The sequence below is a fragment of the Pungitius pungitius genome, chromosome 16 (genome assembly GCF_949316345.1).
Source record: "Pungitius pungitius chromosome 16, fPunPun2.1, whole genome shotgun sequence".
NCBI lineage: Eukaryota > Metazoa > Chordata > Actinopteri > Perciformes > Gasterosteidae > Pungitius > Pungitius pungitius.
In genome coordinates, this window is record NC_084915.1 from 8,546,967 (window position 1) to 8,574,492 (window position 27,526).

A 27,526-nucleotide genomic window follows, 5' to 3' on the forward strand; every position below is an offset into this window, starting at 1 on the left:
CATGGTATATTATTGCAGTGAAATTAACGTTAAGTTATGTTAAGAGAGAAAAGCTGTGTTGGGCTGTTGAATGGTAAAAACAGGTGGGGGCAGTCCTGTGATCCCTGGTCTTTGAGACAGGGTCGATGTTGGAGGCCTTGAAGCAGGCGGCTTCGTGACTCTTCCCCTGGGGAGTCAAGCTGATCGGCACAATGCTTCAGGGAGGAGGGGGCGCGTGGGCCGGCTGACTTATGGGGGTTCTGACCTGAAGTTGATTTTGTCTCTTTGTAGTGTTGTGTTTACTGACTCTATGAAGTCATTTTGTGTCTTCGTAGTATCAGTTATGTTTCACTACATGAGCACATAGACGGTTACCGCCTTGGTTACAGGCAACAAACACCTGTATAAGCAAAATAAATCATGTAGTACTTCTCAAATTATATTCTGATGAAAAACAATGCTCGAAATTACTGCACAATCTGCCCTCACCTTTGACAACATTGCCCTCTGCTGGTAATCAACAGCACATTATTTGAGTTGCATCATTTTTTTGTTATTAAGCACGAGGCCTTAAACAAACATTTGCTTTAATGATTAGCAATTATTTACATGGCTTATCACTTCTTATAGTGATACATGATCCTAAGTAGACAAAGACTGCAATGGTTAAATGGAATATTTGATGGCCCATTTCTTACGAGCTTCCATGATGCATTTAAGTTGAGATCATACATAAGTCTGATTGCATCAGAGGCGTAATATACAATATGAAGGATGCTGTACTGCAACCTCTTAAGCAGCAGCTATAAGAGAGTGCACTGCTACGATCCAATGATTCTCTTTAAAAATCTAATTTGACGCATTCATCCTCTCCTTGACATGATGAATCACCTCTCCAGGAATGAGCTACAATTTTTTTTTATGCTCCTTGAAAATACTAATAAAGTACAGACTTTCCTACTCCATTTTCTCTCTGCTCTCCCTCGGTTCTGTGAGCTGTTTGACCTGGAGGCTCGAAACTTTCAAGTATTGCAAAATTTATTAGCACACATGACAAAATGACAAATAGCACAATTATCCGGCTCATCGTAATGTTTATCATCCATCCAACAATTTCTGCATCATGCAAAAACTGCCCTAGAAAAGTATTGATTTCTTCAGCAGGAAATTGTGGGCTTCCAAATTGTCTACATGTTACATTCAGATGACAAACGGTACCTTGCTACTGAAAATTAGCACTGAATTGAGTCAATATTTATCCTGGAAAAAATATTTGAAGAAACTTTAATTTGAATCTGCGTTCAATTCTAGCAAACTGTGTCTACACTAAACCGCTCACTCTCGTACACCCACGAGCAAAATGACATGCGTGGTTTATCTGATGCTTGGCTCAAACAGATGTAAGGTACGTTCATTCCAGTGATTCATCATCACGTATCAGCTGTGCGGCCTGTTGATGGTCCCACGTTGTCATTCTGTCCCTCCTCCTCCGCCGAGTCCTCAGAGCTGTTTACCACAGCCGCACTGAGAGAATGGAGCTCCTCCAAAACAGACAGCAGTCTCCCTGACGAGATACAGACAGGCCCAGTGGTCTCATGCTGTGCAAATGCGAGGCTGTGTGTGGCGCACGAGGGGTTAGGACTCCACTCACCGTCTGCAGGTAACACACAATGACTCCTCTCTGAGGGGGGTTTTCGATGTTCTCTGGCAGTGGAAGAGTTTTGTCTAGCTGCTGTCTGAGCTCTTGCACACTCACTTGTCAAACGTCTCTCTGCAGCGACGGTGGCCTGGAACTGATTGAGGTCATAAGAGGCCAGCAGCAGAAATGACAGGAACAACTTTTGTTGACCGTCTTCATGGCTTGAAAAAAAAGGCTTACCAGCAGGGGTTGTTTAATCGGGATATCCCTCTTTTTCTGTGTTTGGGTCTCTCTCATTCTGTCCTCTTTCCTTGCTGCGTCTCTCTCAAACTGCCGCAAAGTCATAACTGCAAGAGACAATGCACACGACGGAAAGGCCAGGGGAGATGCTGATATATACTGTGTAAACAATTCCCATCATCTCGGATCAAAGTCTGCATTACAGATATGACTCCTCCTGCCCCCGATGTGGGCTGAGGTAGCATGGTGCTAATCCTGCTACCTGCTTTGGTGTGCTCTCTCTTTGCAGTATTGACTTGAACCTCCATCTCTCTCAGCTTCTCAGCACAGCAGTCCTCGAGCTCAGACACTTTCTCCCGGAGGGCTGAAGGGGAGCAACAAACATCATTAGTCAATACAGTTTATCAAACACTGAGAAACAGAATCTAATGCTGTATTTAGATCTACTCCATGGTATAAACTGGTTGGATTTGTAAATCCTCACTTGCAAGCAAGACCTCCAGAAATATAAGTTGTAATCCCAATAAATCGAGAGAATCGAGAAAATAAGCATCCCAACTCTACACTTCCTGTCTACTTTCAGGTCATTGTTGCTTTGTTCTTTCAACCCACAACTTTATTTTTTTGTTCAGCAACTGTACACTCTCAGTCCTAATGGCAGACAGACAGGAAATAGTGGAAGTCGAGTGGATAGCTTCCAAAGTTAGTCTTTTTAGTCTCCATTTGTGTTCCTCTCCAAGATGCTCAACCGGGAAAGGGAAGAAGTGTATTCATGTAAATTTAAAACATTTGGTCCAGCTTCTCCAGCCTTATTTTTGTCCCCCATTACTTTATTTTAACTGTCAGCATAAACAGGAGGAAAGATCACACCAAGTACAACTTTTCAGCCTTTATAAATGCCACCTGACTATTGTTTTAACACAGGCTTGTCATTTAATGCAGATTTAGAGCTAAGAAGCTCCCAAATGGACACTAGAAAAAAGGAAAAGGAAAACTCAGTAACACTCCATGGTCAACTACAGTCAAGGTGCTCTTGACAGTGTCACTTCATTCCCAGCTGTTCCAGTGCATCTATCAAGGAGACCAGGGGGCCCAGGTGTGGATGCATGGAGACGGTGACGAAGGGCATTTCCTGAATAGAACACGAGGGCTTCGTCTGCATTCCCTGGATAAGTCAGGGCTGAAAAACGGTCACGGAAGCCGCTGCCTCACCGCGCTCGCTGTGCTCCTGCTGGCTGAGCAGCTCGCAGCGGAGTTCCTCCAGGTTGACCTTGCTTTCCTCCAGCTGGGCCTGGATCTGCTGCAGGCTGCGCTCTGCCTCCGCTCCGCCAGCCAAAGCCTGCCGCACCTCCGCCCAGCTCTGCTCCAGCTGCTGCTGCTGCCGCCGCAGTTTGCTTTCATCTGAAGAGGATGTACAAAAAAAGGTGAGTTGGAAAACACACCAAAAAATTGATGCCTAACAGATAAAGTGGTATAACAAAGAAGAGCTGTGAGTTGTATGGGGTGCTCACACTGTTCTTTCAGGTCAGCCAGAGCTTTCTCAATGAGCTCAGGGGTTCTTTTGAGCTCCTGTGTGAGCTTGTCTCGCTCTTCACACACCCCACTAAGCTCCGCCTGAAGGTCTGTGATGCTGCGGGGCAACAAGGACAAGATGGCAGAGCAAATAACTGAGCAGGAAGTCAATCAGAGAACTGGAGAAGCAACTGCATGGCGTATAACAGGAGGCCAATGACTTTGCAAGTGTCAAATTGGATATATTGATTATTATCAGAGGATTATTCTCAAACATAACACAATATTCTTTTCTAACTAGATTAATCTCCTTTATTCCCCAACCTAAAGCTGAAACTGATGTTTTCAGGTTTTCACTATATGGTTTCATATATTTTTGAAAAGCAATATACCTTTAATTGGACAATGTAAACATATAACAATTCTTACTAATTCTCCAAATTAGTGCTGAAAGGTTTATTCAATGAATAATTATTGCACTGCAAATCTGACCAATAATAATTCATTACAAATCACACAAAACTAAAACATTGACTTTTTACTGCTTTAAACCGTTGGGAGATGCTTGACTTCATTTCCCAATATAATGAGTACTTTGTGTCAAGGGGCTCTTGATCACAATAGTTAAGCCCTTTCAAGGAATCCCCTCGGCTCCAAGAATGCTGCATTTAGCTTTAGTTTTTATATTACGGCGCAAGTTATTGTGGTCAATTGAAAGTAATTGAAGTAATTGGCAGTTAAAAAAAAGCTAGAGCATTGAGGTGAAACCTCATACCTGTCATCAGTTTGCTCTGTCCCAGGCCCAGTGGCCTGCTTAGCTTTCTGCAGAGCCACCCTCCTCATGGTCAAACCTGAAAAACAAAAAGAACATACTTCCTTTATCCACCAGACATATGCCATTTGATCTAGAGCCCCGTGATCTCTTCAGCCACCTCCCGTGTGACTGCACCTTGTATCGTCTCCACTCGTCTTTTAGCGAAAGTTAGCCTCTGGGTGAGAGTGTTGAGCCTTGCTTGAGCGGTGTCCATTTCTGCCACTTTGCCTTCAAATGCCAAACCAAACCTGTGAAGCACAAAAAAAGACTGCAATTAAACTGTTTTTTATTTTTCCAATTTTCCAGAAAAATCCTCAGAAATGTGTTTACCTACGAACTGCCTCTGTGAGGGATTTCAGTTCAGCCTCTTCTCTCTCCCTCTGTGACTTAAGCTGTAAGTTGTCTTGTTGCTCCAGCACCAAGTCCCGTTTCAATGTCTGGTAAGAAAATCACACATACTGTAAACCTCTATCACGCTCGGTTTTGAGAAACGGTTCTTAAAACCTTAACTGCGCTTGGATCCTATCAGCGTAAATCACGTCACTTGCTCTGGTCCTAACCTCCTTTTCCAGTCTCTCCAGGTCCAGCTCAGCTATCCTGTCATCTAGACTGTGTTGGAGCACATTAGCTCGGTGCTGCTCCTGCTGGAGCTCCTGCTCGAGGAGCTTTACCTACGCAGCAAAAGAGTAGCACTTAACACACTGAGCATATATTCTTTTACATGTGGAATATTAATAGATGACTGTTTTCAATACTTTTGAAAGAACTTCATCCTTTTCCCCTCTTAGTTCAATGTCCTTTGAGCGAAGTTGGACGCATAATTTAAACACTTTGTCCCTCCAGAGCCGGAGCACTTGAAGGCCTTCTGATTCATTCTTCACAAGCGAATCTGTGGACGTCTAAAGGAAAAAAAATGTGTGATAAATGCACACATCCCTTCAGCAAACGCGTCAAATGAGCATTGGTAAATATTACATGCTAATTTGCCTGGTGATACCGTGTACGCAAAACATTCGGATAGAGCACCTCAGGTGACGTTTTAAGGCACCTGAATTACTCCATCATCAGCTCCATCATCACTTAAATCCTGTAGTCTCTTTTGGAAAATTGTAAGCTATGCAGGCAAACTGTATTGTTTGAAGCCAACAACACACAGTGATAAGTGGCTGCTTCGGCTATCAGGGAAGCCTGAGAGCAGGAGTACTACGGCGTGCATGTGTATGTACGGCGTATTGCTAAGAGACACTCACCTTTTTCACTATTTTCTCTTCTTGAAGGGTGAGTATCTCACTCACAGAATTAAACCGGACTGTCAAAAGCTCTGTGGTCATCTGAAGAGCCGCTTTCTCTTTTCTCAGCTTCTAAAAATTGGACAATTTAAAACCGTATACTTAATGGAATAGATTGCTATACTAGGCATGTTGATTAATTAGTATTACTTTCACTTATTTAAAAGAACAAGATACTTTTTTTCCATGTGCAATTACTTTACAGCAGGCTGATTGCAATCAATATGGTGTGTATTGTATTCACCTTAACAGCTTCGTTTAATTGTTCCTTCTCTCCTTTCTCCGGGGCGAGCTGGCCGATGTAATTTCTGAGGCTGTTCAGCGTTGCCGATTGTGTCTCAAACGCTTGTCCCATTTGGCTTGAAAAAAGAAACACCCCCGCCAAAAAAACAGTGAGTCTAAGAACAGAGTCTATTACATGTGTATATTTCTTCAGTTTTAAATTGAATGTAGCACCTTAAATGTTCTTTCAGTCCATCTCTCTCAGTAGATACCTCCATCAGAGTGCTTTTTAGCTGTAACCCTTCAGAGGTCATCGATTCTAGTCTGTCCTGTAGTTCACGGTTTGAACTTCTTGCTGCACCCAACTCTGCACAATGGGAATTGTTCAACTCTAGCAGCTAAAAAGTGAAGAAACCCGAAGAATGGACATTTCAAGACACATACAAATCATGATACATTATCTTTTTTACATGGATTCTTGGATGTAGGCCCTTGAACAGAAAATTTAGCAAGTGCAGTAACCACTATTTGCCACAGACCTCCACTTTATGCCTCTTCTGTATTTCCTCCAAGTGTCCAGACAGTGTAAGAATCTGCTGTTTGGCATCCGCTGCAGCCTGTAACCTCCCCATTTCACCCTTTAGACTGAGCTCCTGGGCTTCTGCTTTGCTGCTCATCAAGTCTCTTCTCAGCTCTGTAATTTCTTCACCAGATTCTTTCTTTAGTCTTGCGAGCTGCAAGAAACAAATCGCTTTGAATATATGAAACTAATCAGAGTTAAACGAGCAAAATTAAAACTGCCAGGTGATGGTAAGGTATTATCATCATTTCAGGACTGTAAAAACATTAGAATACAGCCTGCAAAAATGAGTTACAAGATGCAAGTAATTAATAAATAAATAAAGTGGAAATGAAATTTTTAGTGAATAAATCTATTACCTGTGAGCGTATTTCTTCCTTCTGTGCAATGCTGTGAGTGAGCTCCCCTCGGATTTGGCTGATTTCAGTCTTAGCCCTACATAGATCTTCACGGATTGCTTCCAATTCATGGCTGGTTCTGTCATACAAAGATTATGCCATGTTTAATTGGTTACAATTATTGACTGTTCATCCTGAAATGATTAGCTACAAACTGCAAAGTACTTGTTTGTATAACTACCTGTTCAAGGAGCTGTCTCTGTCTCTCATCTCTTCCCGGTGTCTCCCTGCTGTCTCCTTCAGGGCTTCCACCTGCCCCTTTAACCTCTCAGCTTCGGCCTTGTACTTCTCTGCCTCCAAACGCCACTCAGACTCCCATCTGGACCGCTGCGCTCCTCCTTCTGCACAACTGCGTAAGAGGTAATGGCTCATGAAGGTTAAGCCAACATGCCACTTCGCAGGTCGGACAACAATGGTATTTCTATTTCCAATGTATTGATACCTTGGCCTAAGGTCCGACTGGTGATCAACAGGGTTCCTTCCTCTTACGCCGTCTCCTTGTAACATCATGATCCTGTGATTTTCCCTTCTAAGATCAAAGTTTTCCTGTCGGGCCTGTGTGATGGCGAGCCATTGATTGTTGGGACTGGGAACCCCTGATTGTAGTGGCATCATACCTGGGTTAATCCAAGGGTTAGGAGGCGGTGTCACTGCCATTTGAACGCCTCCGTGTGCTCCAGCAGACTGCAGACTTGATGTGAAATGCGATGGGGGTACCAGGTCATCATGGATATTCCCTATGAAGCATAACATTTCTGTTTGTGAAGGCCTTAGTGTAGTGCCTGGATTGCCCGGACGTCAGTGCAGTGTTCTTGTGATATTCATTTATATATATATCAAAGATTGCAGTTAAAAAAAATAAAAATAAAAAAAATATAAAAAGATTTTTCTTTAAAAAAAATGAATATACACCGAGAACATTACACGATTATTATTAAGTTATTTTAAACTGCCCGGACCAGGAAACAAGTATCCCAATGTAAAGTTAGCGTATGTTTAGTTAACTCATTAACGTTACTTTCTTCAAACTGGAATTAAGAGAAAGATAACGTCAATAAAAATCGATGACGGCTTCCCTCCTGTAGCTTAAATTCAACATATCCTCGTCTATTACAAACGTTAGTTGGAGAGCTAACAAGGGCTAACGTTAGTTTAACATGGGATAACTTATCCATCGTAGGCTAGCGTTAGGTTGGATAGCATTGTCTTGAACCCAATTGCTCTCAGGAGCAAGTGGAGTGTTTCGCCAAACCAAATATTAGAAGAAACTTACTTGAAACAGCAGATGAGGTAAAATCAGTGGGAACTATTAGCCTCTCTTTCCCAAAGTTATGTCTCTCCATGTTTAAAAGATAGACTACCAGTGGCTGCCCAAACCTGACACTCGGGTAAGATGCTCTTGGGTGCTGTATTAACGTCACGTTTATTCTCCCGCCGCTAAAGTCAATCGAGGTCTCCTTAGTTACAGTATAACGTTACCACTACAAGCTCTTTGCTAACTCAGAGCTATTTCACCAAGCGAACTGTTGATGTTAAACGTGCATTTCGCTACAGAATCAGAATCTAGATATGCCAAGTCTTCCAATAACATGTTTTATCAACTTCCAAGTGTCAAACGTTACAAGCGCGCAGTGCATCATGGGAAAATTGAGACTATACTGGTTTAGACTCCCTGGACATTGTCTGGCAGGATACTAGTTGTCTCGGTTTTGTGTCTCATTTGTCGCTGCCGTCACAAGAACCCAAGAATTCACAAAAACATTTCGGCTGTCGTCCAGTTTACGAGGCTGCGTCGAATCCACTGCGCAACAAGGGTAGCAGCTTGCCTGGCAGACCTGACTCAGGGCACGGAAAGTCTAAAACACAGAGTATTGTTGCATATAGCGGTGGAGCGTGAGAGTGTGATTGACACTTTTTTTACACTAGTAGGTCGATGAGCATAATTTCACACATACCTATATGTCAAATTAACAAAGGAGAATTTAGTGCTTTGTTCATCTGAAGCTGGTTCTATGAGGCATTTTACTCAGAGGTATTATTTTGATGATTAGTGGGAAAGAGACTGTATAATTGCACCTAATGAAGTTATGAAATGTAAGCCATGCCTTCTTTCTCTAGGACCTGCTCCCCTCATGAAGACCCAGAGGTATTTGACAACTTCTCCCTTTGTGCTTAATATTCCATTCCTGGAGAAAAGGGAGCATGCAGGGCAGCGAATAAGTGCAGCTTTGAATGTTAATTCTTCATAATTTGGTTATGTAACTGAATATGTGGTTTGAGGTGCATCTATAAATATGTGTCCTCCAAATTAACAGGATATGACTTTGACATCATGCATTTGCATATTTTGAGAGATACTAGTGTGCCTACTTTCCTCCATCTGGAATGATGCACATTTTACACACACTGTGATTTTTTCTTTGAATCTGTACACTGCAAACATGAGTTCACGTTATAGTATGAAGGATTGCATCTATTGAATGTTAATACAGTTGGCAGTATATCCACTATTCAAAGAAAATACATTCACATTGCGTATTTTTGTATCATTTATTTTTTCTCTGGTGCCTTTAGAAGCCGCTTCTGTTTGTTCTTACCAATATCCTCTCTACCGCTGCCATGATCCACTTTCCCCTGGGGTTCATTAAAGTTTTATATATAACCTCATCTATTTATGGTGTATTCAATGAAGGAAGACACATTGTAGATGGATTTATTTACGTAAATGTCGATACAACCTCACCAAGCAAGAACGACCATAAATAAATAATTGAAAGGTTGGCTACATAAATACATCCACAAATAACAAAAGATCTTTAGATATACAGGTACCCTTGGCAGCATGAAGCACTGTGGACCTTGTAATGTAGTGAAGGGATTGTTAGAGCAAAACAGGGGAAGTTAAGTGAATTATTTGGCCATATTGTATCTGTTCAGCAGTTGGAAGAAAACTGCTGCAGTTCTGTAAAACCAAGCAGCGGAAAAGAGGGATCAGAACCGCCAGGAATCCATAAAAAACAAAACAATACTGACCATTTAAGAAGGCAGAACTAAGATGCATGCAGCTGCAGCTCTGTTGCGTTGAACAACTTAAGAGCTAAGGTGGAACTTCCTGTAGTGCTTCAAACACTATGAAAGCATTTTGAGAAACTGAGACCGGTTAGTACATTTTCAACAAAAATGTAAGCGAAAAACAAGCTGCACCAGAAGCTCTTTGTGGCCACTTAAAAGAACTGCCCTTGCAGACTGATCCCTGCAGGCCTGCCGGATTAATAAGACATTGCTCTATGCTCATGGGAACCGTCCTAGACAGTCCCGGTCATGTCACTATAACCTTAAGTGTGAATTATTAAAAACAATGAAAGTATTTTCCTATTCTTGCTCAGGAACAATGGAAACTGCAACATCTTTGTCCCTAATCAAGCTGACTAAGCCATAATACATACTGCAGGGTTCAAGGGGGAAAACTGTCCAAGACCGGAAATTGTGTCTTTAATAAAATTGTCTTCATTTCCAAATGTGCTTGCTGAACTCTTCGCATGCCACAAGGGTAATACGGTAAGTAGATTCCTAAGCAGGGCCTTCATGATTCCTCTAAATGTTTAATATTTCTGTGTGTTATCACTAACTGGCTTAAAAGAAGCTCATCATCTTTGTGCATATAGGAGATGTACATGTTTAGAATCCAATGAGTGTATCAAACAGAGTTTACTTCTTGAATGAGCGGCACGAGACAATGCATGTGGGGTTATTTTCTCTTTAAAAGCTTTCCTTGCTTTGATAACTCAGCTTGAAACGGACATCGCGAGGCGGCCTCCCTCCTGCAAAGACGATGCCTCAGCTCAAATCACAGAATTTCATCTATCGCCACCAGGTATTGTACAAAAAACATATGGGGGAAAAGTCTTTGCTCGGTCAGCAACTGTCTGGACTTCAGCTCATACCTCGTAGTGTATATGTTAGTTAGATTTAGGGTTGGGCATTCACCCTTGGATTTCAAGTTTAACTTAAGAATGCATCAGACCCATAAAGCTCGTAGCATACGGAAAGGAGCACAAATATCAACAATACAATCATTACAATGCTTTTCAGATATGTTCATTCGGGTTTTTGCTTTCCTGCACTGGACTAATTTCCTCTCCCCTGTGATCATTTTTGCCTCAAGGCGCTTCCCTTTTGTGGTTTAATAAGGAAGGACATTTCATATTGTAACAGTACAATCTGCTTGTTAAACAAGTGTGGGTCCGAGGCCATGGCAAGCAGTGCTTTTTATTCCCACAGTAATTAGAGAACAGACGTTGTATTAGTAAATTCTCATTGTTTAAAACCTTAACAATGAATCCAATTTAAAATGCATTTCACTTCCTGAGGGAAAACCCATTAGGGGATGGTTTGCAATTTTTCGTACTTGTAAACATCTTTTATAAAATAATCCTGCCATGGAAATGCATCCAAATGTAATTGACATCTTGTCTCTACGTGGGCCTGCACACTTCTTCCTATTTGGTCAAATGCACGGAGAGGTTTCTGCTCCAACACGAAGCCCACCAGGACGCGGACGCCGTCCGGTGTGTTACGGCGGGTTTACTTCATGCTTTCTAAATTGGGATTCGGACGGTTGTTGGAGGGTGAACGTAATGCACTGGCGTAACCCGGTGGTTGCCTAGTAACGCGCTGGCAGTGGGCGCCGTAGAGAGATCTCTATGGTGGGCGCCCCGTTAAAATCGTTGGCGCTCCTGACCTTGGCGTCGTGTATGCGCAAACCACACGGACCGTGCGAAGCAGGAGATAAGAGTGAAGATCCGTGCGTTTGATACCGAAACTGGGGAAATACGGTCACACTCAGCGTCCCCATTGTCTCACAGCGAAAGCGACGGGCATGGTATGGAGGAAATCTCGAGATGGAGCGCGTAGCAGCCTCAGTAAAAGCAGGTGAGTTAACCTAATGATTCTGGGGGGTTTTTTTCTCCGTGGGACGAATCGTTGTTCAGATTGATCACTCACATTAAGATGTTTGCATTTATCGCCGCGCTACACCTCAATTATTCTAATTATTATTTTTGTTTTATCTATTGTTACACCGTTTTAGAACCATATTAAATACGCTTTTTAGTCACAACGTGAGGCAGTGCACGCACGCACGCACACACACACACACACACACACACTATACATCACTATCTGGGCTGTGGCTCGGCTTTTCTCTGTGGATCTGGGTCCTTGCATTGATTTACAAACCATTATGTTAAGTGCTACCTGCAGGTTCCCTATGAGATAGTCTCCTATGCGTCAATCCTTGCTCCTTGCTGTATTGCAATGCTAAATTAAGGGGATTTGGGGAATCCATTGAAACGGCTTTGACCCACACTAGTCGAATTACAAGGGCATTGGGAGCCCGGTAGCCTATACTGTTGTCTGACATGCAATGCTCCTTCTCACATGCTTTCATGTCAAGGGCCCCCAGGCTACCAGAATCTAATCAATACCTTGTTGTCTCAGAGATTTTATGAGTGGGGAATTGGTGTTGAATTGTGTGCCTGTCGATGAGGGCAATGGTGGGAAACACCATCATAGCTATCGTTCAGCTTTAACTATTGCAAAGATTTGATCCTGGATTTTGACCCAAACCACCTCTGTGATGCATGATCAACCATCTAAATAGTCTGTTGGTTGTGATTGTAAAACATCTCGATTTTTTTCCGTCACTTGATTGGCAAGACATGTTTCACCCAAGTTTCTTTCCTTTCCCGTGCTGGGCATGTTACCAGTCTAAATAGCCCAATAAACTTGAAGAGCATCAAACTCGACTGAGCGATGGCTCGTTTTCATTACATGGCCCACTTGGTGTAAGCTATAAAGCTTTTATCCACATCTGTCCCATCGCAGACCACAAGTTGGAAAAAGAATACTCTGCGGCCCAGTTTAAGGCGGTATTCAGCTGCTTTGGCAATCTATGGTACAAGCAGTAAAACTAAATGTGAAGCATATACCGCAGCTATGTTTTGAATATTTGGAATTTGAAAAGGGCAAATCCAACGATACTAACATCATGAATACATGTGAATTCATACCGAGGGGGCTCATTTTAAGAATTCATTGTAGCCCTTTGATCTACAGCCCCAGCAGTGACAGAGCTGCTTCGTAAGCTACAGGCAACTAACAAAGTCTGATTGGTGGGGACCATTGCTGCTAATTTGATCATTGAAAATTTCACACCAGATTTTGAGAACACCTCCAAATTATTTATTATCATTGTCAATTTCCAAAGATGGGCTCGGAGCCACCCAAAGAAAAAAGGTCAAGTTCTCTTTATTTTCCATTTTTATGTCACGCAAATGATAGGGGAATAAAGTCTTGTCTTTTTCTGGCTTTAATGAACATTTGTAAGTGTTAAATAATACAGACAAAGTTGTCCTAAAGCACTGATACACAATATTTCTCTCAGTCTTTTAAATAAAATGGACCACTGCAGTTATATCCAGATCAGGATATGATTTGCACCAGGAAAAGAGAGGATGAGCAGCCTTTATTTGTGTGCACTTTCCTGATGGTGCAAAGAAAACGCATCAGGAAGGGAAAGAGGTCCTATGCACCACATCTGTGCTTAATTAGCTTCTCTTATTAGGAGAACGAAATTGTCCCCCGTTCTTAAGAGCGGTGCCTCAAACTGACACAGAGCTGTTTTAGCGATACTCAGGGCAGCGCTCGTCAATAGATTTGATTAGGTTAACAAGCTTGCCTTTGCCTTCGCTCATTGATGAGCCAGTGAGAACCCGATGTCGAGCATATAATACTGGCCGCTAGGCCATCCCCCAAGGACTGCGATGGGATGCGGTTTTGGATAACAAAGTAGTTAATTGGAAGATGCGCTACCAAATTTGCTCTCTAGTTCTCCATGGGTGAGCTTAAATGTGAGACCTTATTTGAATAAATTCAGTATGCACATAAAATTAAGGTTGGATGGGTATTCTCCTCTTCAGGGGGATGGTCTTGAGAAATCCTACATGTATTCAAAAGACTAACCATTAGCATTGGTTGAGATAAATGAAAAGTTGCAAAAAAAATGGATTGCAGAAGAGAATGACAACCACAGATTGATTTCTCAGTACGACATCAAAGTATCATTTTCCACTGAACTAAAATGTTTTTTTGCTGCATACAAGCCTTCCTCAAGTCACATGCAACTTACCCTGCAATAACTTGCAATATAAAGAAGGAGTGGGGCTTACAAAGCGTACACTTCATCTCCAGTTAGTGGTTGACGGTTTTGGTTCAATGTGAGACCCGAAAAAAATATGTCCATGACATGAAATATTTGGTGTTTGAGAAATATAGTGTTAAACACTGTGACATCAAAAGACAGATATTCCTTTTCCACTTAATCTCACTCAAATTCAAATACGTTTTTCTTTGCTCTTCACTTTGCTGCTTTTGCATTAGAAAAAGAGTGTTTAACACCTTTTATCTCGAGATGTTTTCACAACATTAATCTAACATCACAGCAGATGGATTTGTCAGATTCCTCCCACTGCTTCCCTGCATACGCCACTGATGCACACAGATCGGTATTCAGTGATTTGTACATGTCAGAGCATAAATTTGCTTCTTTAAGGCAGCGATTTGTCCCAAACGCTTATTAGCACTGAAGGATTAAAGTGAAGAATCTAGCATGCTGATTTAGCTTTTATAAAAGTATGGATTTAGAGACCCGAGGAACTGAAAGAAAACACTTTTGTCAAAACCTGGTCAATCGTACAGGATGTTTTTTCGCATTGTGCTGATGTCTGCTCGATTCATCTTTTTATTCATCTTCTCTCCAGATTTGTGTTTACTGCAATGAAAAGCGGAAGTGGGGGCGGTCCATACCTGGCTGTCGTGTATTTGGATTCGATAAGCGCCGCAGCTGAAGGAACAGTGAGTGATGTCTGCTTGAGAGGGTCATTGCAGAGGGACTGAGCGGAGACTACATTGTGCATTTGTGCTGTGCGAAGGCATCATGTGGCTCGCTACATTTAGAGACCATCTGTTGCCTGCACACCTGCTACATCATCAAGGGACTGTAACCGTCACCCACTGCGCTCTTCTTTGGTGGATTTTATGCTCCTGCTGGTCATTCACCAAATCAACAGGCCAGAAATTCTATCCGACCGTGACGACCCAATTTGGGAAGCTGCGAGGCCTCAGGGTTCCTGTTCCCAGCGAGGTGCTCCGGCCCGTTGACCAGTACCTGGGGGTCCCCTACGCTGCCCCGCCCGTGGGGGAGAAACGCTTCATGCCCCCCGACCAGCCCTCCTCTTGGTCGGGTATCAAGAATGCTACCCACTTCATGCCTGTGTGCCCCCAGAACATCCACAACACCGTACCAGAGATCATGATGCCCATATGGTTCACCTATAACCTGGACACAGTAGCCACGTACATTCAGGATCAGAGCGAGGACTGTTTGTATCTAAACATCTACGCTCCTACAGATGATGGTGAGTTGGTGTGGTAAAATAGGCAACAATAATTATCCATTCTATAAGTCAATTATTATGAATGTCTTACTGTTGTCCTCATAAAGCGTGTGTGCAACCACTGGTCATTTCATTGCTGCCACCAAGGGCTGATTAATCACCCAGAGCAACCGTCATCATTGTTTTACTTGCTGCAGTCATATGAAATAACAATCATGTTCAGAATTATATGCTGGAATTGATTGATGTGTTAGTTTGTAGTTGCAACAGCTACCGATGTCACCGGGTGGGTTTGGATACAAACAGGCGCACCTAGTTAACGGAATTATTTTCAGCATTTAATGAGGATGAGCCTATAGCGTATTTGGCTGTCAGCCTTGAGCATTAAAGATAATCATGGAGAACCTGACCGATTTAGTGAAGCTTGCAGTGCCAACTTTTGTTTGGAAAATACATTGTAATTTCTAATAGAATATGTTAGGAATAGAGTACATGCATTCAGTATAAAAAGAAACATCATCTAAAGTTGGACCCTGTTCATCCCTTGTATTTAACATGCCCCTCTTTGGCTGACTTTTCCCTGGTAGCGTAGCAACAGATAAACAGCCTCTTTGAGATGTGGTTGTCCAAAATGGTGCAAACCGTGTTTTATAAAGCCCAAAATGTTCCTCACCTTGCAAACAAACCGGTTAATTAAATATCACACTTGCAATCACATTTTAAAAAAAAGAAACCTAACCCATATACCTTTTTTATTTCTTTGGAGATTTTTTTTCTCTCTCTTTTCTATTTCCTTGTTTATTTAAAATGCAGCTTGGGTATTTTGCTAGTTTATTCATTTGTTTCTCTAATGTGAAGCCTTTTTACCTCCAGTCTTTTTGCCATGACAAACCAAAAGTGTTTAATTGAGATTTCCGCTATTGATATATTTTCTTTGTGGCTCGTTACTTGCTCCATCAGAGTTTATTAGTCATTTATTTAATAAAACCCTATACCTCACATCTTTAGTGACTATCCTGCGGCGGTTAACCTGAAGAATCGACATGACAGTTTGTATGAAAATATAATTGTACAGCAAGATACAATAAACCAAGATAGATGTATTACTCCAGTTAAAGCCGAGGCAGCTGGATCAATATAACGACAGCTAATAAACCATTCAAAGGAAACAGTGTGTAGACGCATGTGTGTGAGCACAGACACACAAATTCCTACAAACCTCTAACGGGAATTGTTTTCCTTGTCTACATTTAGTCAGAAAGCAATCGTATTCGTTAAAGTGCAACGTGCTGAATGTAAATTAGAAAATCTTCTCTTTACCTCTAATGTGTGGGTCTTTTGTCTCCTGATTCTTTTGATTGGTCCGTATATCAAATAAGAGACACAGTCAACCATAATGTTTTGAATTTTATACTTCTTTTTCCTCATGTGAATCCCAGGGAGCCAACACAAGAAAAAAGGGGCGGCTTTCTCACATGCTGAGACTCATATATCTGAAGGTATTTTTTAAGAGCTCAAAGTCTTAATGCATGGATTCTTTAGCTTGAGTTTGGTGAATGAAGTCACAGTTTTTTTTCTTCTACTGAATAACAGGAGGGGTTAAAAAAAAAAAAGAAGAGACATTTTGTTATCGGATTTATGATTACATAACTTTTCTGTCACTGCACCTCGTGCCTTGAATTGAGCTTTCAGTAAGAGCTCATCTCTGCTGCTATGAACATTGATTGCATCATCTACTTATCGGTTTGTTCTATTTTTATGTCAAAATAAGGACTTTCTATTTTAGCTCATACGAATAGATAACAAGAGCTTGGTTGCAGTGTGGTCCTAATATAAAACACATATAAAACATGTTTGTTTGTTGTTTTGCTTGTGCATGCATATTATATGAGGAACTGTGAAATTACACCATTACAGATATTTTCCCAACTGACATCAAACCACAAGTCAATTCAATGGATTCTCTTCTCTTTATTCCTCTCATCAAAACATTTAAGATACGTCACAGAGGCAAAGCATGCTTGGTTGTGCCCTTACATGCACTGTGAAATCTTTTGTTAATTACATTTGACTCTGACTCACACACCCCTTCTCAGAGTATATTTACCATGCATTTTTTGAATGTCATTACAGCTTCCAAACCACCAGCATACCACTGCTTCTTTGCACCTTTTCTAAGCTTTACTCATGCCTCATACTGAAAAGTTAAAATAACATTTTAATGACAATCTTTTCATTACTATAGCTCCGGCCGTTGTTTGCACAACACTTGTTGCACAACATGTTTGTGTGTGTGGACATTGCAGATATAAGGGACTCTGAAGCTCGACCTGTGATGGTTTACATCCATGGAGGTTCTTATATGGAAGGAACCGGAAACATGATGGACGGCAGCGTGCTGGCCAGCTATGGGAACGTTGTTGTCGTCACGCTCAACTACAGGATCGGAATATTAGGTGTGGTAACGTATTTCAAATGGGGTATTTAGTTCAATGTGAACTAAATTATATTGAATCTCATTTTCTCTTATTTGCATGAATATGTTGTCCTTAGAGGAAGAGTGTTGCAAATTTGTATTTAATATGGTCTGTCCTAGCTGCACACAAGAGGTTTAGAATCATTCTGAAAAAACTATGTATCTTCCTTTAGCTGGAGGAATGTAATCTGTAAAAGATCATCAGCCTTTGCAGTTCTTGAAGGAGAAATGATTAAAATACAGTACGGAGCAATGCAGCGTTCAAAAGCATTCACAAGGTCAAGAGTTTCCCCAGTGTTTAAGATTCAAAACAGTATGTTGTTTGGTTGAGACTAGTCATGGGAATAAGTAATAGGATCAACCGTAAGAGCACGTTGACCTCTGTGTAGTTTCAAATTCATGTAGAGAACTAATCAAAAGATGCACATTGAATTTTGTGAAGTCCCAAGCCGGGAGAGAATTCAGGTTCAGAGAGCCCGATCACTTCCCAAGGAGTGCCGCTGCTTGGGGACTATTACGAGGAGTTGACTAAAGTAGTCAAGACATGGGAGAGAGCGAAGGAATATTTTCACCTGAAGGGAAACGGTGTCGGCTCACTCTGAGGCCCCGCTGGGCTACAACTTTAGATCAAAGCCGAGACACACACCGTTGATCTCTACTTCAGCCTCGGCTCTGATGTCTCTCTGTGTACTCCAGGCTTCCTCAGTACTGGCGATCAGGCAGCAAAAGGAAACTATGGGCTCCTGGACCAGATTCAAGCTCTCCGTTGGATCAGTAAGAACATTGGTTACTTTGGAGGAGACCCGGGTCGCATCACAGTTTTTGGATCTGGAATCGGTGCTTCCTGTGTCAGCCTGCTAACTCTCTCCCACCACTCAGAAGGTAGGAACCACCTTCTGAATTATCTCTGACGTTGATCATAGTATCTTGAAGATGCCAGTTACTTTTGAAACCATCATTTTTAGTAATTTTGGAAATGTGTTCTTTGTTTCTAGTGTGGCTCTAGATAGAATGTCAGGGGGATTAAGTGTTATGATTTGGTAGTGTACGGTAAAGAGGGTATTTGTTAGGTAAGTGATTGCTTTTGTTCCCCACTACTCAATCTAATCAGCCTGAAAGCTTTGCCTCTTAAAATGAGAAGCTGTTAAAGAAGCCCACTGGCATTATAAAGTTTTGCGTTCACCTGTGTCCATTAGTTTTTTTTTACCATTTGAATCTTACAAATATTGACAGCTTTCAGTGCTCAATTAGTTTACCCCCATTTCCTCAGCTACATGTGGTGGAAAGTTTCAAAGTTGGCAACGAAATCCACAAAAAATAAAAACACCATCTTCCTTTTTTATTTATTGGTATTCATTATTTCCAAAGCCTTGATTGAAGACACTGTATACCAAAGACAAAGTCGCTGTGGGGATGAAGCACGAGTAAAAGAGACTTCATTTTTTAGATACTTTCTTAATGAATCTATTTGTTCCCTGCTGCCCCTGTCAACACACAGTTATTGGCAATGTTTTAATTGAAAATTTCACATTCCACTCCAGCTTCAACAAAAAAGCCATAATATCACATTTACTATTTTTGAAAAGACAATATAAATCAACAGGAATTCAATTAAAATAGCTCTCTAAAGAGCATAAATTACATACAGGAAACCAGTATTTGTCATCTGCTGACAAAAACCCGATTTTAAACTATTTATTTTCAGTGCATATCATGCCATTCTTTTTAAAATACTCATTCAAAAAAGTTGTGTATTTCAATATGGTCAGCCCGCAGGGAGTTGAACCTCTTATCTTTGCTGTAGTCGCATTGATGCTGGACAGAAGCACAAGGGCACATACTGTGTTTTTGTCAATGCCAGTGAGGCTGCGGCAACTGTCCTTTGTGAGCTTTGTGTTTGATGCCCTAGCTCCGCTGCAGCGAATGCACAAAGACCTCCGGCTGTCTTTGAAGTAGACTAGCTGCTGCCCTAAAAAAAAAACATATATATATATATATAAATGACAGCAACGCAAGAGACAGTGACACTGTCGCCTCACTATTTTTTAAGCAGCTGCTGTGCTTTGTGCTCAGCAGAGTATTTTTTGACTTGATACATATCACTTGTCATTTTTAGGTGATAGATACAAAATCCCCTGAGGCAGAAGTGACGCACTGCATATAAACAATCCAACAGAGCTTTGTTTGTACTGTGTAAACATTGAAGGATCAGGGTTGCTGCATATTTATCTCCCCACTGCAGATTTGGCTTATGAAGCAATGCAGCTAGTTAGACACAAACTAGTGAAAATTCTACAATTGCAGAATGTGTGCAAATAACTGGCGTCAAAAACCTCCTCACTAGAAACAATGCTGGAAAATTGATCATCAATTTGACTTGTGTTCACTGTTTGCATTTAGTAATGACACCACAACAAACAAATAAAGGGATCAATAGAGAGAAGCAAGTACATTTCATAATTATAATAGAAAAAGAATGGGACACATGATATTAGAAGCTAATTTCTTCTCCCAGCTTTTATTAAAGAGCAGCTTCTCATCAGAAAGAATCTGGCCTTTTCCCGCTTTTCAATTTAATGCTTTGTCTGCTTGGCTAATATTTAGTGAGTCTAGTATTATTTTAACCTTATGTGTGTGTTTCACACACATTGCATCTTTGCAAAAGTGTTAATGGAGATACCCACTGAAGCAAAAAACTACTACAACAAAGGTTTTGAGTAGGCCTACTTTGCCAGCCTTTGGTGTCTGAGGACATCTGATTTCTATTTTCTAATCGCAATACGATCACAACCGTGCAACAACTGTCTTCTGTCATGCACCAACCGCCAAGACAATTTCCATGTATGTCCAACATATTATGGCAATAAACGTTTCCTGATTCCTGAACAAAGCGGCAGAAGTAGCGGGCAGAAAGTTGGGCTCGATTTGGCATAGTGTCTGGTGTGATATCTGGTTGGGAATAGCAATTAGCGCATAGTGAATCATGTCAAATTGCCCTTAAGGTTTGTGCTGAAATAAAATATGAATACTAACCACGGTTCTTTGGGCTTCTGTCCTCTGTGTCTTTTTGTTTCAAATTCTTTTGCCCCAAGGTTTGTTCCACAGGGCCATCATCCAAAGCGGCTCAGCCCTGTCCAGCTGGGCTGTCAACTACCAACCAGTCAAGTACACTCGCATGCTGGCCGAGAGGGTCGGCTGCAACGTGCTGGACACTGTTGACATGGTCTCCTGCCTGCAGAAGAAGAGTGCGAGAGAGCTAGTGGAGCAAGACATCCAGCCTGCCCGATACCGCGTGGCTTTCGGCCCTGTCATTGACGGAGATGTCATCCCGGATGACCCGGAAATCCTGATGGAGCAGGGCGAGTTCCTTAACTATGACATAATGCTGGGTGTCAATCAGGGAGAAGGGCTGCGCTTTGTGGAGAACGTGATGGATCTGGAAGACGGCGTGTCTGGCAACGACTTTGACTTTGCAGTGTCAGACTTTGTGGACAGTCTGTACGGCTACCCGGAAGGGAAGGACACACTGAGGGAGACAATTAAATTTATGTACACAGACTGGGCCGACAAGGACAACCCGGAAACCAGGAGGAAGACCTTGGTGGCCCTCTTCACCGACCACCAGTGGGTGGAGCCCTCAGTGGTGACGGCTGACCTGCACGCCCGCTACGGCTCGCCTACGTACTTCTACGCCTTCTACCACCACTGCCAGAGCCTCATGAAGCCGGTGTGGTCAGACTCCGCCCATGGAGACGAGGTGCCTTATGTGTTTGGCATCCCCATGGTGGGCCCGACTGACCTGTTCCCCTGTAACTTCTCCAGGAACGACATCATGCTCAGCGCCGTGGTGATGACTTATTGGACCAACTTTGCCAAGAGCGGGTAAGTGACAGGAAACCCAGGGCCGAACCAAAGTACACGTTAATCTTAATACGGCTTACTCACGTATAGTTGCAGTGTGTCCGTTTTTCCGATGTTGCGCTCCTTTCTTGGCCTGTGGTACAAGATAAATGACCTTGCTTCTGCTGCAGACTTTATGTGTGTTGAGAGAACCTCTAACTTCTGTTGGATTCGCCCTTCCTTTATCACGCTGATTGAAGGACTGAGATTCAGCCTTAAGTAGTGCCGCCTAATTGAGTGCAGACCAAACTCCCACTGCCATGTCGTCCAGCTTTTATCTACTCTTCTCCTCTGCTGGTTCACAAGGACTCTCTCAAAGAACCCGTTGTTACAGTTGTTATCAATCAATATTAATTCCAAATATTATAGTTAGTTGTACTTTCGAGTAGGATTGGCACGAAACACCAGAGAAGAAAAGTATATACTCCATGTTTTTTTGCAATTCTCAATAGTGTTACAGCACAATGAAATGTTTATTAAAGATACTGCACATAGTATGACACCATAAAGTTACTGACTTTGGATTGTCATTAGAAGAAGTGATATTTCAAAGTATTCCCAGGATGACAGGAGACATTTTCAGCATATGAAAGTTTTCCAATTTCCTTCAGTTAACCTGCACCAACAGTGACTCAGGCCTTAAAGAAACATGCTGTGGAAAAGTGAACCTTATGCACCTACTGCCAGCTTATTTTGCAATTTAACAAAGCACTGGTTTGCGTGTGTGTTAGGAGACACAGTTGAACTGTAGTGGAGGATTCTGCTGCTGCCCTGCTGCAGTATTCCTTCATATGAAATGTACAGCAGCAATGAGTCAGTTAGTGGATGATGATACTAGGTGGAAGCCCAGCAAAGGTCACTGTAGGCTGCTTATGTTGGTGTGTAGGAATGAGGGAATGCTGAGCCCTTGAGGAGAGATAGTGATATTACATTGTGTGTTGAGTTCTGTCGATAAAGTTCCTCTTTTGTACAATTTGACAAACAGGCCTTTTGTTTTATTTTTCTGTTGTAATGGCAACACTGCATTGATTCTACCAAGGACTGGGCTGTGGGGTTGAAATCACTATCACAGTATGAATGAGGATAGTTTCCAACAATTATATATATTAATGTATGGCAAATAAAAGCAACATTTTAAATAAAAACCAAACAAGTTTTCGCTCTGTCTTGTGTCCGCAGGGATCCTAACAAACCAGTGCCACAGGACACCAAGTTCATCCACACCAAGGCCAATCGCTTCGAGGAGGTGGCCTGGTCTAAGTACGATCCCTTCGACCAGTTGTACTTGCACATTGGCCTGAAGCCTCGAATCCGTGACCACTACCGCGCCACAAAGGTGGCCTTCTGGAAACACCTCGTGCCCCATCTCTACAACCTCCATGACATGTTCCACTACTCCTCCACCACCACCAAGGTCACCCCACTGGATCCCACCCAGTCCAACGGTAAGAAGTCGGGCGGCACCGGTCGTACTCCTGTATCAACAGACCACAACGACGGCGAAGGGGGGAGGGAGATGGGCCCTCTGATCATGCCGAACCCGAGAGATTACTCCACAGAGCTCAGCGTCACCATTGCCGTGGGAGCGTCACTGCTCTTCCTCAACGTCCTGGCCTTCGCTGCCCTGTATTACCGCAAGGACAAGCGCAGCCGACAGGACACGTCCCAGCAGCCCAGTCCCCAGCTTGACAGCAAGGGCAACAACGTGAGCCACACCACCAGTATAGACGAGACCCTGTCCCAGCAACGGAGCCAGTGCGAAGCCCTTCACAATCCTCTTCACGTCTCGCCCAGCATGGACTACTCACTGAGCCAGCGCCGCTCCCCTGACGACATCCCTCTGATGAGCCCCAACAACATCACCATGATCCCCAACTCCCTCATGGGCCTCTCCAACATGAGCCCATACAGCACCTTCCCAGCTGGTTACAGCTCTGCAGGCCTGCCCAGCACCCACTCTACCACTCGGGTATAGCCTGGGAGGGTTCGAGGGAAGGGAAGATGGGGGCGGGGGGGGGGGGGGAGGGGGGCATGTTGTACATAAGAATGGAAATGTAAAGCTATATTTAGAATGTGTAGGGAAAATATTCGTTCTGTCTTTTCCAAAGGTGTACAACCGCCAACATTCTGCCTTTGCGCTCATTATAGGAAGTCTAACTGCAGAGTCATTTTATAATAATCATTTTCAAAGGCAAACAAAAAGAAAAAGTGCATTTCATTTTCCCGCTTTAGCTTTTTTGGAACTTTACCTAGCAAGAACTTAGTATGATGTTTATACAGTTGGATTTGTATGGGAAGCTTTTTCTTACTATGTGATATCTATTTTGATCTCGTGGAAGGAAGTGACATTATAACTCGTGGTGGACAGAGATGAGATCTGGAAGGAACTAAAAAGCAGTATTATTATTAGTATTAGTATTATTATCAAGCTATTTTATACATATTTCTCATGGTACATTGCTTATTATGAAAATGTATTTTTAATGTAATTACTTTAAAATGCCTTGTAACTAGTTAAAATTAATGTGGAATCATGGATGGAAATCTTACTCAAATACAGGTCACACACATGGAAAAAAGGTTCAGTTTATCCAAAAACATTTCTGGTAGTGCAACACTCCTGTGTGTGGGTGTTTGGGTTTGTGCTGAGAAGTGCGCTTTAAAAATGTAAATTAGGCATTGTTTGAAATTAACCATTCAGTTTGTAGTGACGTGTAATCTATTGTAGTCTTTTTAAGTGTCCTTGCTCTGTTTTTATTTTACGTGTCCACAATTTAACTCAACGCATTGTAGGACTATAACTTCTGCTTTACTATAAAAAGAGAATTGCTTAAAATGTGTTTTCCCACACCAACCAAATCATGGCTCCTTTGGCTTGGCATCTTTGTACAGAATAAACCTAGACCAAGATATAATTTGTTGTTTGTTTACGAATACTATAAGGTCTTGAGAAAGATAATTGTAATCATGGTAATTGTATGTATAACAACTCAATAATTCACATTTAAAAGGGAGTTTCAGGAAACCTACAGATTATTGCGGCCACTCCAAGCTGTTTGGACTTCGTTCATACCAAGATATATCCAGGGGTCACTCTTTGTTGAATGGACGCGATGGACATCAAGCTTTGATATTTTATTTCTTTGAAACTATCATAATGTTGTTTAATCTATATAAGACTACTATTAAAAGATTTTTGGAACTACTAATGACTCTTGTTCGATGGATAATATTGTGTCCATAAAGTGTACAAAGTCTTTAAAGGAATACTCGTGTAAACTGTGATGTCCAAAAGCTATACCGTGTCCGGGGTCTGTGTTAGAGTTGAGGTGCAATTAGCCCCTGTTTATACCTCTCGTGTACGCTAATGCATGAGAATGAAACATCACAGACTGCTCACAGTTCATGGACTGTACGACTGCACAAGTAATATGTGGCATCAGGCTGACTGTGGATTAAAATATCCCATGCTAAAAGGACATAACAAGCAGGCTAAAGCAACAAATTGGCCCAAAGTGTGGCCTGCACACAGGCTAGCATTATTTATTATTTTTTTTATTAAATAGGACAGTCTGAAACTAAAACATATTATTGGTTAAGAAAACCGGCTTCATTTGTGGCGCGTCAAGCCGTGTCAGGCACCAGCGTGGAGCTGAAGATGACAACTTTGAATATAATACAAAATCTGTGGGAGTGAAGTTAGAAAGAAGAGAGCTGAGCAGACCTTTGTAGCCTGCTTCGATTCTCTGCATGAGACTAGCAGTGACTCCAGGCTAAATTAGCCCGAATTAGCGCCCACACATTCTTCACTGCAGTGTCTGCGGGCAAGTGTGGCACTGTTGGTAATGTAGACACCAGGTTTTGAGCAATTTGAAGAATGCACTTAATGAAAAAAGATATCTTGTCCATATCTGAAAATGTTATGCAAAATGTGCATTATTTTAATGTCATGCACAGAGGTTGTTTTAAGGGGAATTAAGTGGAAGAGGTTTAATATGAGATCAGGGTTAAAACAAGACTGAAAAGAGATCTTAAACATTCTGTAGCTTATGCTTGTTAGCTTCCTTTCCAAAGTATACTGTTATGTTACTAACATTACCTTTGTTGTTGTTTTACATTAATCTTTATTTCATGATCTTTAACTACCATTTATATAGCCTTGTTTTAAGGGTATCGGAGATACTATACTTTCTAATCCTCACTTCTTTTGCAAGGTTCTCAGCCATAATTGCTCATCAAATACAGTATCATGTTTATCTACCTCCAGCAACGGCACAGTCCTCTTTTCCTATCTTTCTTCAATCTTCCTCTAACTGCTTTTGCTTGTCTCCTCCTGCACTTCTCTGTGAAACATTTGAAACACACACAGGGCCTGATTGGAGTTTCCCCAGGCTTCAAACACACAGCCAGCAGAGTCTGAGATAAGCATGAGCATGAAAGACAACCGAACAAGCAAGCAAATTACCACTCTGCAGTAAAAACAAATCATTCAGGCACTCACCGCAGGAGGTCATCGCCGCAGACTTCTCTTCTGACCGAGCGTTGCCTGTTTTTGTCCTCCAAGTTCTTGTTTTGCTTGTTTGGTGCCTGTTTGTTCGTTATATCACAAGATAACGCACATTACCATAACAGTGATGCAAATATTTTAATAGCCCCCCCTCCCTTGCCCTTGTATCAACACATGCATATTACCACTCTCAGTGTGTAAATATTTGCACTTGCATTCATCACGCAACAAACCATTATAAAAAATGACTTGCATGTATACGTGGTGCACACACAGTCACATTGGTTTATGGTATGCTCACAAGGGAGTTGCTGCTAGCCATGGTGCTGATTGTGGTATAGGTACAACTTTGTTGTGATTATGCTAAACATATATTGATATATGCACCGTAATTGCATTTGCTAGTCCCTCAGAGAATAATGTGTCAGTTCAAAATCAGTTCATACATTAACTGTTAGGCCGTCTCATTAACAGGTACCTAATAATTCATGATCCGGGCGGCTCGCATCCCCAACCACCATCTGCATCAGCTTTTGTGGAATAAAGATCATTCATAAATTAATGAATTGCTGTCTTCATGTAACCCAAGCCAGCAAATACTGCTAATTTACATCTAAAAATTAAAGCTGACACCCGTTGAACATTCTCATGCACAGTGCTGAGGATAACTAATGCCACCCTCTCTTTTTTCTCTCTCCCTCACATTGTTTTCTTTGAGACATCAGTCCTCTCTCCTCACTCCCTTTCTGATGTCATCACTCTTCTGTTCATAGTAATTACATTTTTAAAAGGCTACAGAACTTAAACTCTCCCCAAACAATTTACCAATCTTTGAGGATATTATTTTGGGAACTGTCACATCCCGTCCCTTTATTTAAGTTAAGTTTTTATCTGTGCTCGATGTGGTTAGTGTTCCAGCATTACCAGTGTTTTGGGATTTGTGGGCTCAGTCTGATGATGTTGTACTTTGGCCTGTCATGACTGATCCCCTGAGTATTTTTACTTACTACTGACCTGTCCCCCGAGACTCATTGGTTCAATACCAATACCATCTTAAAAAGAGTAAATCTATATTGCAAAGACACCAAATAATTGTTATCATCTAACCCAATTGATGGTTTTCTATAGCATTTATGTCCATTTGGTCATGGGCTTGAAATAGAGAAGCAAAAATAAGATTAGGAATTTCTCCTAAAAAAATAAATAGTGTTTTCTCCTGCTCCACACTGGCTCCTTTGTACTGAACCCAGCTTTGACATCAACTGGGTCAAACATGAGGGAGGGAGGGAAGGAGTGCAGCAGCTGGACCCGACCGTCAATGTCACCCTTGTTGGTCAACTTCATCGATGTCAGTCACTGGCGTTTCGATTTATTTCACTCTTGTCTGTGTGTACCTCTTATCATTGTTTGTTTCTCAGGATGCTGCTCTGAGGGCCCTCAGACCTGCTTGTTGTATCTTGTTGACATCTAGCATCTGCGTGTGAAGACAGACATCACATGCATATGAAATAATT

At 41.9% G+C, this 27,526-nt stretch overlaps 2 protein-coding genes across 4 annotated transcripts; one reads left to right on the top strand and one right to left on the bottom strand.

The window, feature by feature from the left end:
* On the bottom strand, positions 1-26,071 carry cchcr1 (coiled-coil alpha-helical rod protein 1). 2 transcript variants are annotated; one of them, XM_037467192.2, is made up of 20 exons: positions 26,007-26,071; positions 25,767-25,848; positions 7,116-7,410; positions 6,855-7,022; positions 6,635-6,752; positions 6,235-6,429; positions 5,930-6,093; positions 5,718-5,832; positions 5,435-5,545; positions 4,940-5,083; positions 4,745-4,855; positions 4,515-4,621; positions 4,320-4,432; positions 4,146-4,221; positions 3,370-3,488; positions 3,071-3,259; positions 2,121-2,222; positions 1,859-1,965; positions 1,631-1,772; positions 1-1,543 (listed from the first exon to the last, which is right to left on the bottom strand). In XM_037467192.2, the coding sequence occupies exons 3-20, from the start codon at positions 7,328-7,330 to the stop codon at positions 1,410-1,412; spliced, it is 2,430 nt and encodes an 809-aa protein (XP_037323089.2). In that variant the 5' UTR covers positions 7,331-7,410; positions 25,767-25,848; positions 26,007-26,071; the 3' UTR covers positions 1-1,409. The 2 variants fall into 2 exon arrangements, with proteins under 2 accessions (XP_037323089.2, XP_037323087.2); XM_037467190.2 differs by lacking the exons at positions 25,767-25,848; positions 26,007-26,071 and adding an exon at positions 7,947-9,446.
* Positions 11,290-23,518, top strand: nlgn3b (neuroligin 3b). Of its 2 annotated transcripts, XM_037467194.2 has the most exons (7): positions 11,290-11,605; positions 14,494-15,150; positions 16,569-16,628; positions 17,436-17,585; positions 18,302-18,487; positions 20,698-21,487; positions 22,685-23,518. In XM_037467194.2, the coding sequence occupies exons 2-7, from the start codon at positions 14,670-14,672 to the stop codon at positions 23,478-23,480; spliced, it is 2,463 nt and encodes an 820-aa protein (XP_037323091.2). In that variant the 5' UTR covers positions 11,290-11,605; positions 14,494-14,669; the 3' UTR covers positions 23,481-23,518. The 2 variants fall into 2 exon arrangements, with proteins under 2 accessions (XP_037323091.2, XP_037323093.2); XM_037467196.2 differs by lacking the exon at positions 16,569-16,628 and having other exon boundaries at positions 11,291-11,605.
* Positions 26,072-27,526: the final 1,455 nt, after the last annotated feature.

Coding starts and splice junctions, on each gene's coding strand:
- cchcr1 (XM_037467190.2), bottom strand. CDS start 8,016: ATGGAGAGACATAACTTTGGGAAAGAGAGGCTAATAGTTCCCACTGAT. Junction 5,084..5,434: donor AAGAGAAAATAGTGAAAAAG/GTGAGTGTCTCT, acceptor TTTTTCCTTTAG/ACGTCCACAGATTCGCTTGT. Junction 1,544..1,630: donor TTGTGTGTTACCTGCAGACG/GTGAGTGGAGTC, acceptor GTATCTCGTCAG/GGAGACTGCTGTCTGTTTTG.
- nlgn3b (XM_037467194.2), top strand. CDS start 14,670: ATGTGGCTCGCTACATTTAGAGACCATCTGTTGCCTGCACACCTGCTA. Junction 17,586..18,301: donor CTACAGGATCGGAATATTAG/GTGTGGTAACGT, acceptor TGTGTACTCCAG/GCTTCCTCAGTACTGGCGAT. Junction 21,488..22,684: donor ACCAACTTTGCCAAGAGCGG/GTAAGTGACAGG, acceptor TTGTGTCCGCAG/GGATCCTAACAAACCAGTGC.